Source organism: Hyperolius riggenbachi, chromosome 10 (genome assembly GCF_040937935.1).
Source record: "Hyperolius riggenbachi isolate aHypRig1 chromosome 10, aHypRig1.pri, whole genome shotgun sequence".
Classification (NCBI taxonomy): domain Eukaryota; kingdom Metazoa; phylum Chordata; class Amphibia; order Anura; family Hyperoliidae; genus Hyperolius; species Hyperolius riggenbachi.
Genome location: NC_090655.1, coordinates 60,161,685 through 60,175,287, shown reverse-complemented (window position 1 = coordinate 60,175,287; position 13,603 = coordinate 60,161,685). Strand labels below are relative to the sequence as shown.

At 46.3% G+C, this 13,603-nt stretch overlaps 1 protein-coding gene across 1 annotated transcript in view; it reads left to right on the top strand.

The window, feature by feature from the left end:
* Window positions 1-13,603, top strand: part of PDCD4 (programmed cell death 4) — an 81,975-nt gene that overhangs the window by 15,964 nt on the left and 52,408 nt on the right. The window contains exon 2 of the mRNA XM_068257925.1: window positions 3,857-3,936. Coding sequence (XP_068114026.1) covers window positions 3,894-3,936 — 43 coding nt within the window. The 5' untranslated portion in view covers window positions 3,857-3,893. The remainder of the gene's footprint in view (window positions 1-3,856; window positions 3,937-13,603) is intronic.

The following is a 13,603-nucleotide window of genomic DNA, read 5'->3' as shown; positions in this document are numbered from 1 at the left end:
GTAAATAGAATCGTACCGTGTAGATTGGGCTTGAGCCATAGACCCTGAACAAGCATGCAGCAGATCAAGTGTTTCTGACATTATTGTCAGATCTGGCAAGATTAGCTGCATGTTTGTTTCTGGTGTTATTCAGACACCACTGCAGCCATATAGATCAGCAGGGAAGCCAGGAAACTGGTATTGTTTAAAAGGAAATAAATATGGCGGCCTCCATATCCTTCTAACTTCAGTTGCCCTTTTTGCAAAGATGTTTATATTGGGTTGGCTGGATAGTGTACTGGCTTTTCCTCTAATGCTGGGCATACACGGTGCGATTATGTGCCGGTATAGAGCAAGCGGCTCGATGCCGGTGTGTCGCGGATCGATCCCGGCTCGTCTCCGCCAGCGCTCCTTATCAGCCGCTTGATTCCCCGCCATTGTCTGCCAGCGGGGATCGAGTGGGGTCATCGGACCTGATGAATATTATCAGCTCCCGGCATCAGCTGCTCGATACACTGTACAGAGACGTACAGTGTATCCCCAGCATTACACAGGAGACCAGGGTTCGAATCTTGGCTCTTCCTGTTTAGTAAGGAGACCTTGAGCAAGACTCGCTGACACTGCTACTGCCTATAGAGCCCTAGTGGCTGCAGCTTCGGCACCGAGTCTGCCAGAAGAAGTGTGATATAACTGTTCTGTATCTTGTCTAAAATTGTACAATCAGGATTGTATGATGTATGGCCAGCTTTATGCTGAATCCACACCATGCAATTTTTCGTCCAATTTACCTGCCCGATCGGTTATTTCCAGCATGTCCGATCTGAGCGATTTTTATGACCAATTTCCGTTCGTTTCTATGGAAATCGGTCATAAAGTCAATCGATCCTCAGATTGACATGCTGGAAGTAATGGATCGGGCATGTAAATGGGCCAAAATATTGTATGGTGTGGATCCCACCATTAGGCTGAGTTCTCCTCTAACGCATACAAACTCCTTGCAGATGTTGACCTGGCTGGGATTCAAACTGGGGACCCAGCGCTGCAAGGCAAGAGCGCTAACCACTACGCCACTGTGCTTTCTGATGCTGGGAAGCTCAAAATGTGTGCACTGAAAACTGCCTTGCAGTGCATGTAGTGGGAATGAACCATTGTTTGTGCAGAATGGCTTCAGTGGTGTGGAATGTGGGCAGAGATTAGGCTATGATGAGGCTTCCAATAGGGAACAAAACCGCCATCCTGAAAAGAGAGTAGCTTGCAGAAGTTAATTACTACAGTAGCAGGTGTTTACTGTGTCTCTCCTGTCACCAAGCCAGAAGCACGGGGTTTCTTCCATCTTTCCAGATAGGATGGGTGTGGTTTGTCACATTTTTAGGATTGCCTCTTGAAAAGCTGCCACATGTTAGGATGTCTTTTTTGTGTTAATCATACTGGCTGCAGGAAGTGAAGAGAATGGCCTGCAGGGCAAAGTATGTGCTGATGTGTGTGTGTGTGTGTGTGACAGAGGTGTGAGCTGCTGTGTTCATGCATGTGTAAAGTGACAGGTGACAATGTCATGCTCATGTCATTAGCCCAGCCAGGAACAGGTACACAAGATGTCGGGGCACATGTCTCTGTATGCTAAGAGGTTACATAATCAAAGGATACCCGATTCCCGAAGTGATGTTAGACATGGGTATTCTCTCTCTCTTACCCGATTCCCGAAGTGATGTTAGACATGGGCTCTCTCTCTCTCTCTCTCTCTCTCTCTCTCTCTCTCTCTCTCTCTCTCTCTCTCTCTCTCTCTCTCTCTCTCTCTCTCTCTCTCTCTCTCTCTCTCTCTCTCTCTCTCTCTCTCCCTCCCTCCCTCTCTCCCCCTCTCTCTCTCTCTCTCTCTCTCTCTCTCTCTCCTCTCTCTCTCTCTCTCTCCTCTCTCCCTCTCTCCCTCTCTCCCTCTCTCCCTCTCTCCCTCTCTCCCTCTCTCCCTCTCTCCCTCTCTCCCTCTCTCCCTCTCTCCCTCTCTCCCTCTCTCCCTCTCTCCCTCTCTCCCTCTCTCCCTCTCTCCCTCTCTCCCTCTCTCCCTCTCTCCCTCTCTCCCTCTCTCCCTCTCTCCCTCTCTCCCTCTCTCCCTCTCTCCCTCTCCCTCTCTCCCTCTCTCCCTCTCTCCCTCTCTCCCTCTCTCCCTCTCTCCCTCTCTCCTCTCTCCCTCTCTCCCTCTCTCTCTCCCTCTCCTATAAAACAATAAAATGAGCTGTGAAATATCTTAAAAAGACATTTTTAGGAGGAGGATAAATAAAATCTTTTGTTTCATTAGCTTATTTTCGCTTCGTGTGTTAAAGTGAAAATACACATTTGTGGAGAGGAGCAATCCCTAATTAATGACTCCTATTATTTCAATTTGCTTACCTTGTTTAAATGAATTAATTTGCTCAGCTACTGTACCGCCTGCAATTAGTACAGAATGCTGGTGCCAGTTTCCTAACAAACCAGCCACTGTCACATTACATTGATTCTTCGCTCACTGCACTGGCTACCTGTAAAATGGAGAATACTCTTCAAGACTGGACTGTTTACGGTCAAATCCATACACAAATCTGGCCCTGGATATGTGAAGGATTTGCTGAAACTGCCCCACACCTCTCAGAACCTCAGATCAGCAAGAGCCATAAACTTGGGTTACTCCCAGGGTGCACCTCAAAACCTTGGAGCCAGAGCATTCTCTCATGCTGCCCCTACCCTTTGGAATTCCCTACCACACCCAGTAAAGACAGCCCCATCACTGGAGTTATTCATATCCAGACTGAAAAGTCACCTGTTTAGCCTGGCATTGGTGGACTTGTAGAATTCTTCTCCTGTACCACAATTTACCAATCAATAAATTACTGACTTGAGCCATGCTTATGATCTTTGAGTCCTAGGGGAGAAAAGTGCTCTACAAATGTTTGTAGTACTTCACGCCAATTGTAACAGGCGGTTCAGTATTCTACAGTATGGTAATAGGAGGTTCAGAGCTTCCTGCTGGCCACTCAGATTTTGCAGATGCGCCCCCAACTACTCTTGCAGGAAGGGGAAAGAACATGGGTTGCCTGTACAGTAAAACTTGTGCCATATGGAGTAAAGATTCCAGGTTGGAAAAGTAAGAAAACTTGTGCCTATTAAATTTGATACTAGTCTGCAAATTAAAATTGAATTGTACATTAAACTGCAGAAAGGAAAAAACAATTATCAGTTTATTTTTACTTTAGGTATGCATGACATTTTAAGGTCATCTGGGCATTCTAAGAAGATTAATTCTTGCTTGAGTGTTGCATGTGTCTCTCACACTCATTTACACACCTTGCTGTAGTCAGAATTGATCTAAGACAAGACTGAATGTTGTAGTTTTATTTTTTTATTTATTTTTTTTTTTTTTTTTGCATCCCTGGTTTGCTTGGTTCATTTATGCTTTCCACTGCTATTTAACCTTTTTTAGTAAGTCAAGTTCATTTTGTCGGTCAATGATTTTCTATTCATGAAGCAGCAGCTGAATGCATTACAATGGTGTCTCCTCATAACACAATACTTCTCGGTGTTGCCAGTGGCCCTCTGCTCTGCTGTGTAGGCTGTGTAGGCTGCACATCTCCTAGCAGTCGGAGATCCTAATCCCACAGCAAAGCTGAGGACCTTTCCTGACATGCTGATAAGGGACATGCTTGCTTGTCGCTGACTGTGCTCAGTCTGTTCTCAGCTGCAGCGTAGTACAATGGTACCAGAGGGTGTGAGTTTGCTTTCTTACTGTGTTGAGAGCTGCTGATTGATGTGTTTGCTATATAATCTGTGGCTGGTGACACGCATTGTAAGACTGCTTTTCCATTTATGTTCTATGTGTATATATCTAACTGTACTTTGTTTGTTTTTCCAGATCTCTTTTCTTGGTTTAAGGGCACCCATCATTCACTATGGAAATAGAAAACCCAGTTGAGATAAATGCCAACATACCAGGTAGGCCACAGGAATGGCTTTTTAGTGTTATGAAACGCCAATATTTCCTCCTTTGTTCTCAAAGATTATTTACAGCATAAAATCTACTACCACAAAAACATTTGCATTCAGTTAAACGCAGCACCTTCAGTGGAAAGCTCCTTGCTTCAGTGGAAGGCTTCTAGCCACATCTGAAGAGGTGGTAACATTATCTTTTGTTTACATTCCTTTGTTTGCTAAAATAACTATACAGTCAGAGTCGCCTGACACTGAAGGTGCACACATTGTAGAACCCGAGAGAGCTGAGAAGTGTTCACTGGATACATTCTAATATATAAATATAGCCGCTATGCAGTAAAATGCAATGGCAGCTTTCAGAGCAGATAAACTGTACTTTGGGAATTAGTAATTTGTAGACCGACCATATTCCTTGTGCACACATTTTATTCGTGATTGTTTTGTCAGTTTTAGCCCACTTTAAAGCCAGTCTTCAGATTTGAAATAAGTGTCATTATCTGCATCTTGTGGTAGCAAGACTGTGCTGAGGGGACACAGGTGGGTAATTATCATGGGAGCATGAATCTCTATTTAAAGAGAACCCGAGGTGAATTTTTTGGGTGGGCAGATGGGACATGACCCATGACATGTCTCTGTGTCTCCCAACAGCTGCTCTCTGCGCCCCCCCTCCCCCACCGCCGCACTATAGCTCTTTGAGTTTAGCGTCAAAATTTGTTGCCAACTCGGAGGTAAATACAGGGGATAGGAATTCTCTGTTCAAAACGGCAGCCAGAGGCGTTCCTGCTGGGTTTCCTGAGCTGTCATTGGGCAGCTCTCACCTGGCCACACCTCCTGCCGCTCCCCCGCCTCCCTGCACGCTATGAGAGACAGTCTCTCAGTGCAGCGTCATGACCCAGAGGTCGCGAAAGTGGGCCATTGCGGCCTATGGGAGCGGCGGTATTTGCGGCTACCTGATCCGTTCAGCCCTGTGGATCAGGTAGCCTACTTTTTTCATTTTTTTTTGAGCCCACCTTGGGCTCTCCTTTTTAAGAACAGAAATCTTCCTTGGGTATACTGCCAGAAACTTTTTTAAATTCAAAAGTTGGTTATTCGGGGATTAATAGATGTCTGGCAGATTTTATTCAAGTGATACATGTATGGCAGGTTACATCAGTATGGTACCGTACTTGTTCTGCTGTCTTGAAAGGGAAATGAGTAGACTAGGTTTATCTTTGCCAGTCAGAATCTGTGGAACGGGGGTTTGAGGTTACACACCTATGTTTTCTGCCTTCAGCTGATAACTGGCTTTATTTCATCATCCTTGTAATTCCTGACGGTTTGCCGTTAGATCTGTTATGTAGTTTCTCCACATGTCTCTGCTCTGTTGGAGGTTGTGTACCGCAGCTAATGTGGAATAGTTCTGCATGTTAAAAGATTTGGTTAATTGCCTCATAGATTGCATGAAGGCAAAGTGATTAATCTTCCAAGGTGTTGTGGATGATTGTTTCTCAACTGTTTTAATTTTCCAGGATTATAAAATCATCATGTATATATGTATCTAGGTTTCATCTGAAGACACTACACTTTATTTACCAAGATCTCTCTGCTGTGGTAACTTCTGGATTTTCTTTCAAGACTATTACATGTTTGTTTTGGAATTAAAATCTAGTGTGTACATGACTTACAGCGTAGTTCTACTTGCACACATAAAGGTAGCCACCAACGGTCCAATATCTAGCGAAAAATCGTTTGAGCGATCAAAAAATTCTGATTGGATTGGTTGTAAATAATCTCTATTGATGACACAATCTATTACGATCGATTAAAAGAATAGTCGTCCGATTTTGGTTTTGGTCAAACCAAAATTTGTTTTTTCTAGTAGGTTGTGATAGATGGGAAGCAAAGATTGGTTTGTTGATGGTGTAGTGAACGATTTTTCTTCCGATCAGAATAATTATCTGATCGCTCGAACGATTTTTCGGTAGAAATTGGATCGTTAGTGGCCACCTTAAGATTACTCATCTGCCACTCGTGATTCATTACACAAAAAAAACCCTTCTTCCTAGGATACAGAAATCTATGCCCCTCTATTCCACACGAATTATAGAGGTGCCATCTGCGGTCTACCTGAGGAAGCTAGGAGGGGATGTAGGTGGTGGGGTGTCAGTGAGTGGGAAAGTGACATTCTGAGGCTGTGATAATGGAAGTCTCTGCCAGTCTAGCAGAGTATAGATCCCCCAAACAGGGCTCTCCTTGCATTGCAGCTCTAGGGTCCCCTGCTTAAATATGTGCTAGGACAGTATCTGTGCAGAATTTGCAAATTCCCCCTGTGTTTTTGTGTGTTCTGGTTTCCTGCTATATCCCAAGAATACTGTTAAATTACCCCCCCCCCCCCCTCTTCAAAGGCCTGGGGACGGCATATTTTTTAACTCTGGGTACACAAAGGGTTTTGGCAGAGGGACCAGTCAAGTATAGGCAGGTGTGCTTCTTCCCCAGTACTAGAAGCCAAATGCATACAAGTCTTAAGGGGCCCATACACTCAGCCGATTTTTGATCGATCGATCAAAATCGATTTGGTCAATTGCAAATCGATTGACCAAACGACTGATTTGCGGCCGATTTCAATCGATCTGGCAGGCTGGAAAATCTAGGTCGATCTGTTGAGATTGCTTATCAGTTTGCATTGGCTTTAATGGAAATCTGATGGCAAAAAAAAAATGCCATCAGATCGATTTTCAATAGATTTCAAACTGAAATCTATTGGAAATCTGTTACTAGTAAAAAAAAAAAAAAAAAAAAAAAAAAAAAAAAAAAAAAAAATTTCCTAAACACATCAGATAGTTTAGCAGCAGATAAATCATCAGATAGATTTCTGATCTAACGAGTGTATGGCCACCTTTAGTTTAATCCCCAGTTCAGGTAGCCGATGAGCCAGGGGTGCCCCCAGTTATAAGTATTCTCCCCCCCCCCCCCCCCTAGTTTTAGTTAGCCATTTGTGCTTCCAGTATTAGGCAGCCCCCTCCCTAGTTTAGATGGCCAGGTGTTCTCACAACATCAGATGGCCTCCCCCCTCAACATTATATGTAGCTAAGCGTGCCTCCATTAATCAGTAGCCCCCCCCCCCCCCAAGTGTAGGCAGCCAGTTGTGCCCCCAGTATTAGGCTGCCTTCTCCCTAGTTTAGCTAGCCAGCTTTGCCCCTAGTGTTAGTATAGGTGTGCTTCCCCCTCCATGTGCAGAGTTGCAAGCGGAGCATAAATTAACTCACCTCCTCCATCCTCTTTATGGCCACTGTATGTCTCTCTCCATGTGACGCCACTGTAGCCATGGAGATGGACGCTGTACATGCAGCTGCAGGGAGATTGCCAATGGAAGCAGAGAGTGGGTAAGTAACTTAATTTATGCTCTGCTCGCAAGGTAAAGAGCCTGATGAAAAAGCTGTACGGCTGATTAAAAAGCGTTTTTTGTATGCAGGCCCTATTTTGCCCATAGCTGCCTTAGACCATGTTATGGACATTAAACTGTCTATGCTATATTGGATTGTGAGCGCCTCTGAAGCTCTGCAGAAGATGTCTGCTCTATACACTGTAATAATTACCAGAAGAACTGCCTTGTGTACTGAGGCAAATTCTACAGACTTCTGCTGAACACGGCATTTTGGGCTGGTTGCTGTTTTACAGGTGCCTCATTTGTTTAAAGTTGACAGCCTGAGACACCGTGTTCTGCACAAGTCTCTCGTGTTGGGCTGAGTGCAGTCATTTTGATATTCCTGAAGCTGTGCTGTGTATCTATTATCAGTTCTCTGGATCACCAGTTGGCTCTCTGTGTCTCTTTGCAGTGGAGCAATGCATGGCTTTAAGTGAGAAGTATATGGAGGCTGCCATATTTATTTTCTTTTAAAGCATACTAGTTGCCTGGCAGCCCTGCTGATCTATTTGGCTGCAGTAGAGTCTGAATCACACCAGTTATAGGAGTTTCTTTCCTTTGGTGACTCTTGTAAGGGCCATAAATATCTAGGTGAGAAGTAAGGAGAGACCGGGAGCCCAATGGTGCAATATAGGGAGGATAAACGTGTATAACTATATACCGTATTTTTAGGACTATAAGATGCACTTTTTCTTCCTCAAAAGTGGGGGGGGGGAGACTTAGTGCGTCTTATAGTCCGAATGTACGGTATTTTACAGTACAAATTGCAGAATGCGCAGCGGTAGCACTATCAACCTATCTGGCCATGCACTGCGAGTCCCCAGTCTCCTGCCCTGATCTATCCCAGTGCCTTCTCTATCTCCAGCCAGGATTGGCACCACTTCCTCCCCCAGCCCCAATCAACACCAGGGCCTCCTCCAGCACCAGCGTTTACTCTGCCTCCAGCCCTGATCGCATCAGCGTCTCCGCCGCCTCCTGCCCCGATCGGCATCAGCATCTCCTTTGCTGCCAGTCCCGATCCTCCATCTGAATCCACGATCACCGCCGCTTCCAGCTACGATCGCCTCCAAATGCTCCGTCCTCTATCCTATCAAGGTGCCCTCTCACTGCATGCACGCATTACGGCTGTGAGAGGGTCAGAAGAGCATGGCGGCCTCCCTGCACCAGACTTCGGAAACCTGCAGAGCAGTCCCGATCGGCACCAGCTCCTCCATCTCCAACCAGGATCCGCACCACTTTCGCCTCCGGCCCCAATTTGCACCACCCCCTCTTGTCCCGATCGGTGTCAGCTCCTTCCCCGCCTCCAGTCCCGATTGCCACCATCTTTAGTCACGATCACCACCGCCTCCAGCTACGATCACCTCTGCACACTTTATCCTCTCTGCGTGCACAAATTACGGCTGTGAGGGGCAAGAAGCAGCATGGCGGCCTCTCTGCACCAGACTCTGGTAGCCCGCAGAGCAGAGTCGAGACAGGTCACATTTTTAAAAAATAGCAGGCTGCTTCTGTGTGGGCACCTGGGGCCAAATTCAATTCACTTTTTCACCTGAGTTTTCTCCTAGGAGATAATTTTTCATCTTCTATTTAAAATAACTTTTCAGCACTTTTCAACGAAAAAAAGTAGGTGGAAAAGTACTATCAAAATTATTTTGAGTATTTTCTTGCTTTCTGGTGGCTGAAAGGGTATTTTATTGACAAGTTTAAAATTATCACCTAACAGAAAACTCAGGTGAAAAAGTGAATTGCATATGGGCCCGTGTGTTTAAAAATTTGCTGTTTGCTTTTTGATTGAGAATTATGTTTCTGTGTTTACCGTATATGTGTTCATATGTGTGATTTGTAATCTTAAGTGCTGGGCAACCAGTGAGGTAATTTTTACTTTGACATGCTTGTTTCAATATCTTCAGTTGTTTAGGGTGCTTGCTTATAATGAAAAAGTATACTGTACTTCTATCTTTCTGATTTATAATGCAAGCTTGTATGTATCTTGGTTTGAACTCTGTAGCTTGTGACATAAAAATCGGCTAAAGGTTCCACAGACCTCAAATGTGCTTTTATCAGAGGTGGCGCCGGACTCGGACGCCGCGGCCACAGGGCTCCGGACTTTTTCTCCTTCTGCTCACTCTGCTCTCACTCTGCTCACCTCCGAGCTCCTCTTTCTGCTGAGGCGGGATACGGAGGACATGGGGATGCTGGTCTCGCTCTCCGCGGCCATCGGGTCGCGGTCTGCGGGCCGGCAAGAACACCAGCTGTTTTCCTTGCCATCTTAGAGTGCAGAGAGGGCACGTCCAGAGACGCTAGAGGGCACCGCTCAGGCCCCGCTGGGATGTTTTGAATATATATATTTTTTTTAACACGCAGCAAGCACTTTGCTTGCTGCTTGTCCTACCCGATCGCCGCCGCGAAAGAGGCCCCCCCCCCCCCCGCAGACCCCGTGCGCAGCCTGGCCAATCGCCGCCAGGCTGCACTTTGGGGTGGATCGGGAGTCCCTGTGACGTCACGACGTCCATGACGTCACTCCGTTCGTCGCCATGGCGACGGGGGAAGCCCTTAAGGAAATCTCGTTCAGAACGGGATTTCCTTATGGGCGTGATCGCCGGCGGCGATCAGAAGGGTGGGAGGGAAGGAGCTGACCGGGGAGAATCATGTAGCTAGCGCTAGGCTAGCTACATGTCATTAAAAAAAAAAAATCGTGCGTAAAAAAAACCTTCCCATGGCCGCGGGAATTGGAACGCCCAGCAGGTTAAGGCCCCTTGCACGCTGTGTCGCCCTGCGTTACTCTTCCGTGCTGCTTACTTGCCGCAAGGGCCATGCAAGTCTATGGGGACTTGCACACTTCACACGATGCAATGCTGTCCGCCGGAAGTCTGCAAATCTCCGCAATACTGAAGCAAAGGCTGCAGCGTGTTACTGCATGATGCTTCCCTACTGCACGAATTATGCAGTAATGCAAGTCGATGTGCAAAGCTGTATGCATACGTGGACTGACGATCCACAGTGACAAACCTCCCACCCAGCAGGGAGTATATCGCTAGCGGGGGGCCGGAGGGCCTATGAATATGACGCTTTCACTGCACAGTGGCGCAAGGTCATATGATTCCTAATTTATACGGAGCTCATATCGCAAACCTCAGGTGTGCAGCCTGAACCTGAACATTAAGCGAAGTAGGCTGCCATTTTTATTTTGTTTTTAATTGCGCGATTCCCGCTCACCGCAAACCGCTAGCGTTTTTTAAAACCGCTTAGCACTTGGTTTGCTATGGCAGTGTAGAGAAAACTGTTTTCTCACTGCAGTGGCCCCTTCAATGCAGTGGTGAAGAAGTGGTGGATTAGCTGCATGCTTGTTTCAGGTGTGTAATCCAGCCACTGCTGTAGCCAAAGAGATTAGCTGGATTCCAGGCAACTGGTATTGTTTAAAGGGAAATATCCATATCTCTCTGTTAAGGTTCCCTTTAAAATAAATATGGCAGCTTCCATATCACTCTCACATAAGGCTTCCTTTAATTTGATGCCGACGTTCAGTCATGTGCTAGGATAGCAAATGGAAGTTTCTTCAGTCAGACCCTTCCTGGTGCTGGTCCTGTCACTGAGGGGTGTATGTGGGTGTGTGCCTATCTAAGACTCTTGTGTACTTTAGTGATATAAATAAACCTTTTTTCTAAGTTGTTTATCTCAGGACAAAGCCATAAAAGCATGGCACAGGCTCCTCTATTTCCAGTACCGGACCAGTGAGCGTGTTATTCCAGCTGAACTTCTTTGTTTTGTTTTTAAGGCTTACACAGACTGAAGGTTAGACATCTCCATCTGTGGAATTTTCCACCTACTTTGAATTGATTTCTGTGGAAGTTGGAGAACATGAGTAATTTAGCAAACCTGGACTGTACATTTTAAGTTTCTTTAAAGGGAACTTGAGGTGAGAGGGATGTGCGGGCTGTCATTTTTTTTTTTTTTTTATATTTTAAAGAATACCTGTTTCCTGGCAGTCCTGCTGATCTCTCTAGTTTCAGTAGTGTCTGAATCGCACACCTGAACAAGCATGCTGCAAATCCAGTCAGAGCACCTGATCTGCATGCTTGTTCCTCGTGTTTGGCTAAAAGTTTTAGAGGGAGAGGATCAGCAAGACAGCCAGGCAATGAGCATTGTTTAAAAGGAGATAAGCATGTCAGCCTCCATATTCCTCTCACTTTAGGTGTCTTTTGCAACCCTTGTATGGGTCATATTGGAACATAGTGAGTACTGCTGAAAGATGACAAAGTTGCTGTGGGTGTGTTCAGTAAGAATAAGGTTATGGCTATTATTGGTCCCTCTCCTCCAATCTGTATATATGTGCTTGTGCCAGTAATATGGTCCTCCCAATGCATTCTTGCACTCCTATGCAGCACTTAAAGTGAACCAGAGACGAAGCATCCTCATGTATTTTATCATATATATCAATGGGAACATTACAGAAAACGCCTGCCCTGCTCTCTTTCATTATTTACTGTTCAGATTGCTTCTTATCAGCCCAGATAAAATCCCCGACTGAGCATTCAGTCTGGCTTTGCTATAATGACTCGGCTATAATGATTCCTGAGCAGAGCCAGCAGGGGGCAGGCTTGGGCATGAAAAGACATGAGAGAACACAGACTGAGCTATAAATATTCCTTAGCAAAGCCAGGCTGAATGCTCAGTCGGGGATTTTATCAGGGCTGATAAGCAATCTGAACAGTAAATAATGAAACAGAGAGCAGGGTAGGCGTTTTCTCTAATGTTCCCATTGATACATATGCTAAAATACATGAGGGTGCTTCGTCTCTGGTTCCCTTTAACCTTCCTGGCGGTAAGCCCGAGCAGGAGGATTTCTCAGGCCCTGCTGGGCCGATTTGCATCCCCCTTTTTTTTTTTTTTTTTGCAACACGCAACTAGCATTTTGCTAGCTGCGTGTTGCAAAAAATTAAATATAAATAATAAAAAAAAAAAAAAAGGGGGCTGCAAATCGGCCCAGCAGGGCCTGAGAAATCCTCCTGCTCGGGCTTACCGCCAGGAAGGTTAAAGGGAACCAGAGACGAAGCACCCTCATGTACTTTGCTAGCTGCGTGTGCATTCCGATGGTCGCCGCTCCCTGTGCAAGATCGCCGTGCCAGGCAGCGCTGAGGGGTGGATCGGGATGCCCTTAGACGTCATGATGTCGGTGACGTCATCCCGCCCAGTCGCCATGTCGACGGGGGAAGCCCTTCAGGAAATCCCGTTCTTTGAACGGGATTTCCTGATCAAAGATCGCCGGAGGCGATCGAAGAGGCTGGGGGGATGCCGCTGTACAGCGGCTATCATGTAGCCGGCACTTTGCCAGCCGCGTGTGCTGTCTGATCGCCGCCGCTCTGCGGCGATCCGCCGCGAGCAGTGGCGAAAGAGGGTCCCCCCAGCCGCCCGAGCCCTACGCAGCCGGAACAAATAGTTCCGGCCAGCGCTAAGGGCTGGATCGGAAGCGGCTAACGTCAGGACGTCGGCTGACGTCCATGACGTCACTCCGCTTGTCGCTATGGCGACGAGGGAAGCAAAACAAGGAAGGCCGCTCATTGCGGCCTTCCTTGTTTATTCTGGGCGCCGGAGGCGATCGGAAGAACGCCTCCGGAGCGCCCTCTAGTGGGCTTTCATGCAGCCAACTTTCAGTTGGCTTCATGAAATAGTTTTTTATTTATAAAAAAAAAAAAACCCCTCCCGCAGCCTCCCTGGCGATTTTAATAGAACGCCAGGGAGGTTAAAGCCCCTACAATGCTTACGTGCCCCTGTGCAACCTTTATGCTTCTAAACCCCACTCTCCCCCTCCTCTGCTCTAGTCTCAGTGGCAAGCATGTCCCCCCCCCCCCCCCCCCCATATAAGTGTAGTGCAGGAAAGTGGCTAAATTTAGTATGGTAGTTACATATCCGTGCCTGCGGGGATACAAGTGCAACGACCTTCTCACTGTGCACAGAGGTGGGAGAGAACTAGTGGTAAGTGTGGAGACATGATGTAGCGGTCACATGGCCACGACCGATGGGTTCCCAACCCATTCTAGGAGATGGAGTTCTTTCATATTTGCCTGATTTTAAAAGACCACAGTCACACAAAAAATTGCAACATTTAAATTGCATGTAAACACATACAAATAAGAAGTATGTTTCTTCCAGAGTAAAATGAGCCATAAATTACTTCTCTCCTATGTAGCTGTCACTTACAGTAGGTAATAGAAATCTGACAGGACTGACAGGTTTTGGACTATTTCATCTCCTCATGGGGGACTATTAGCA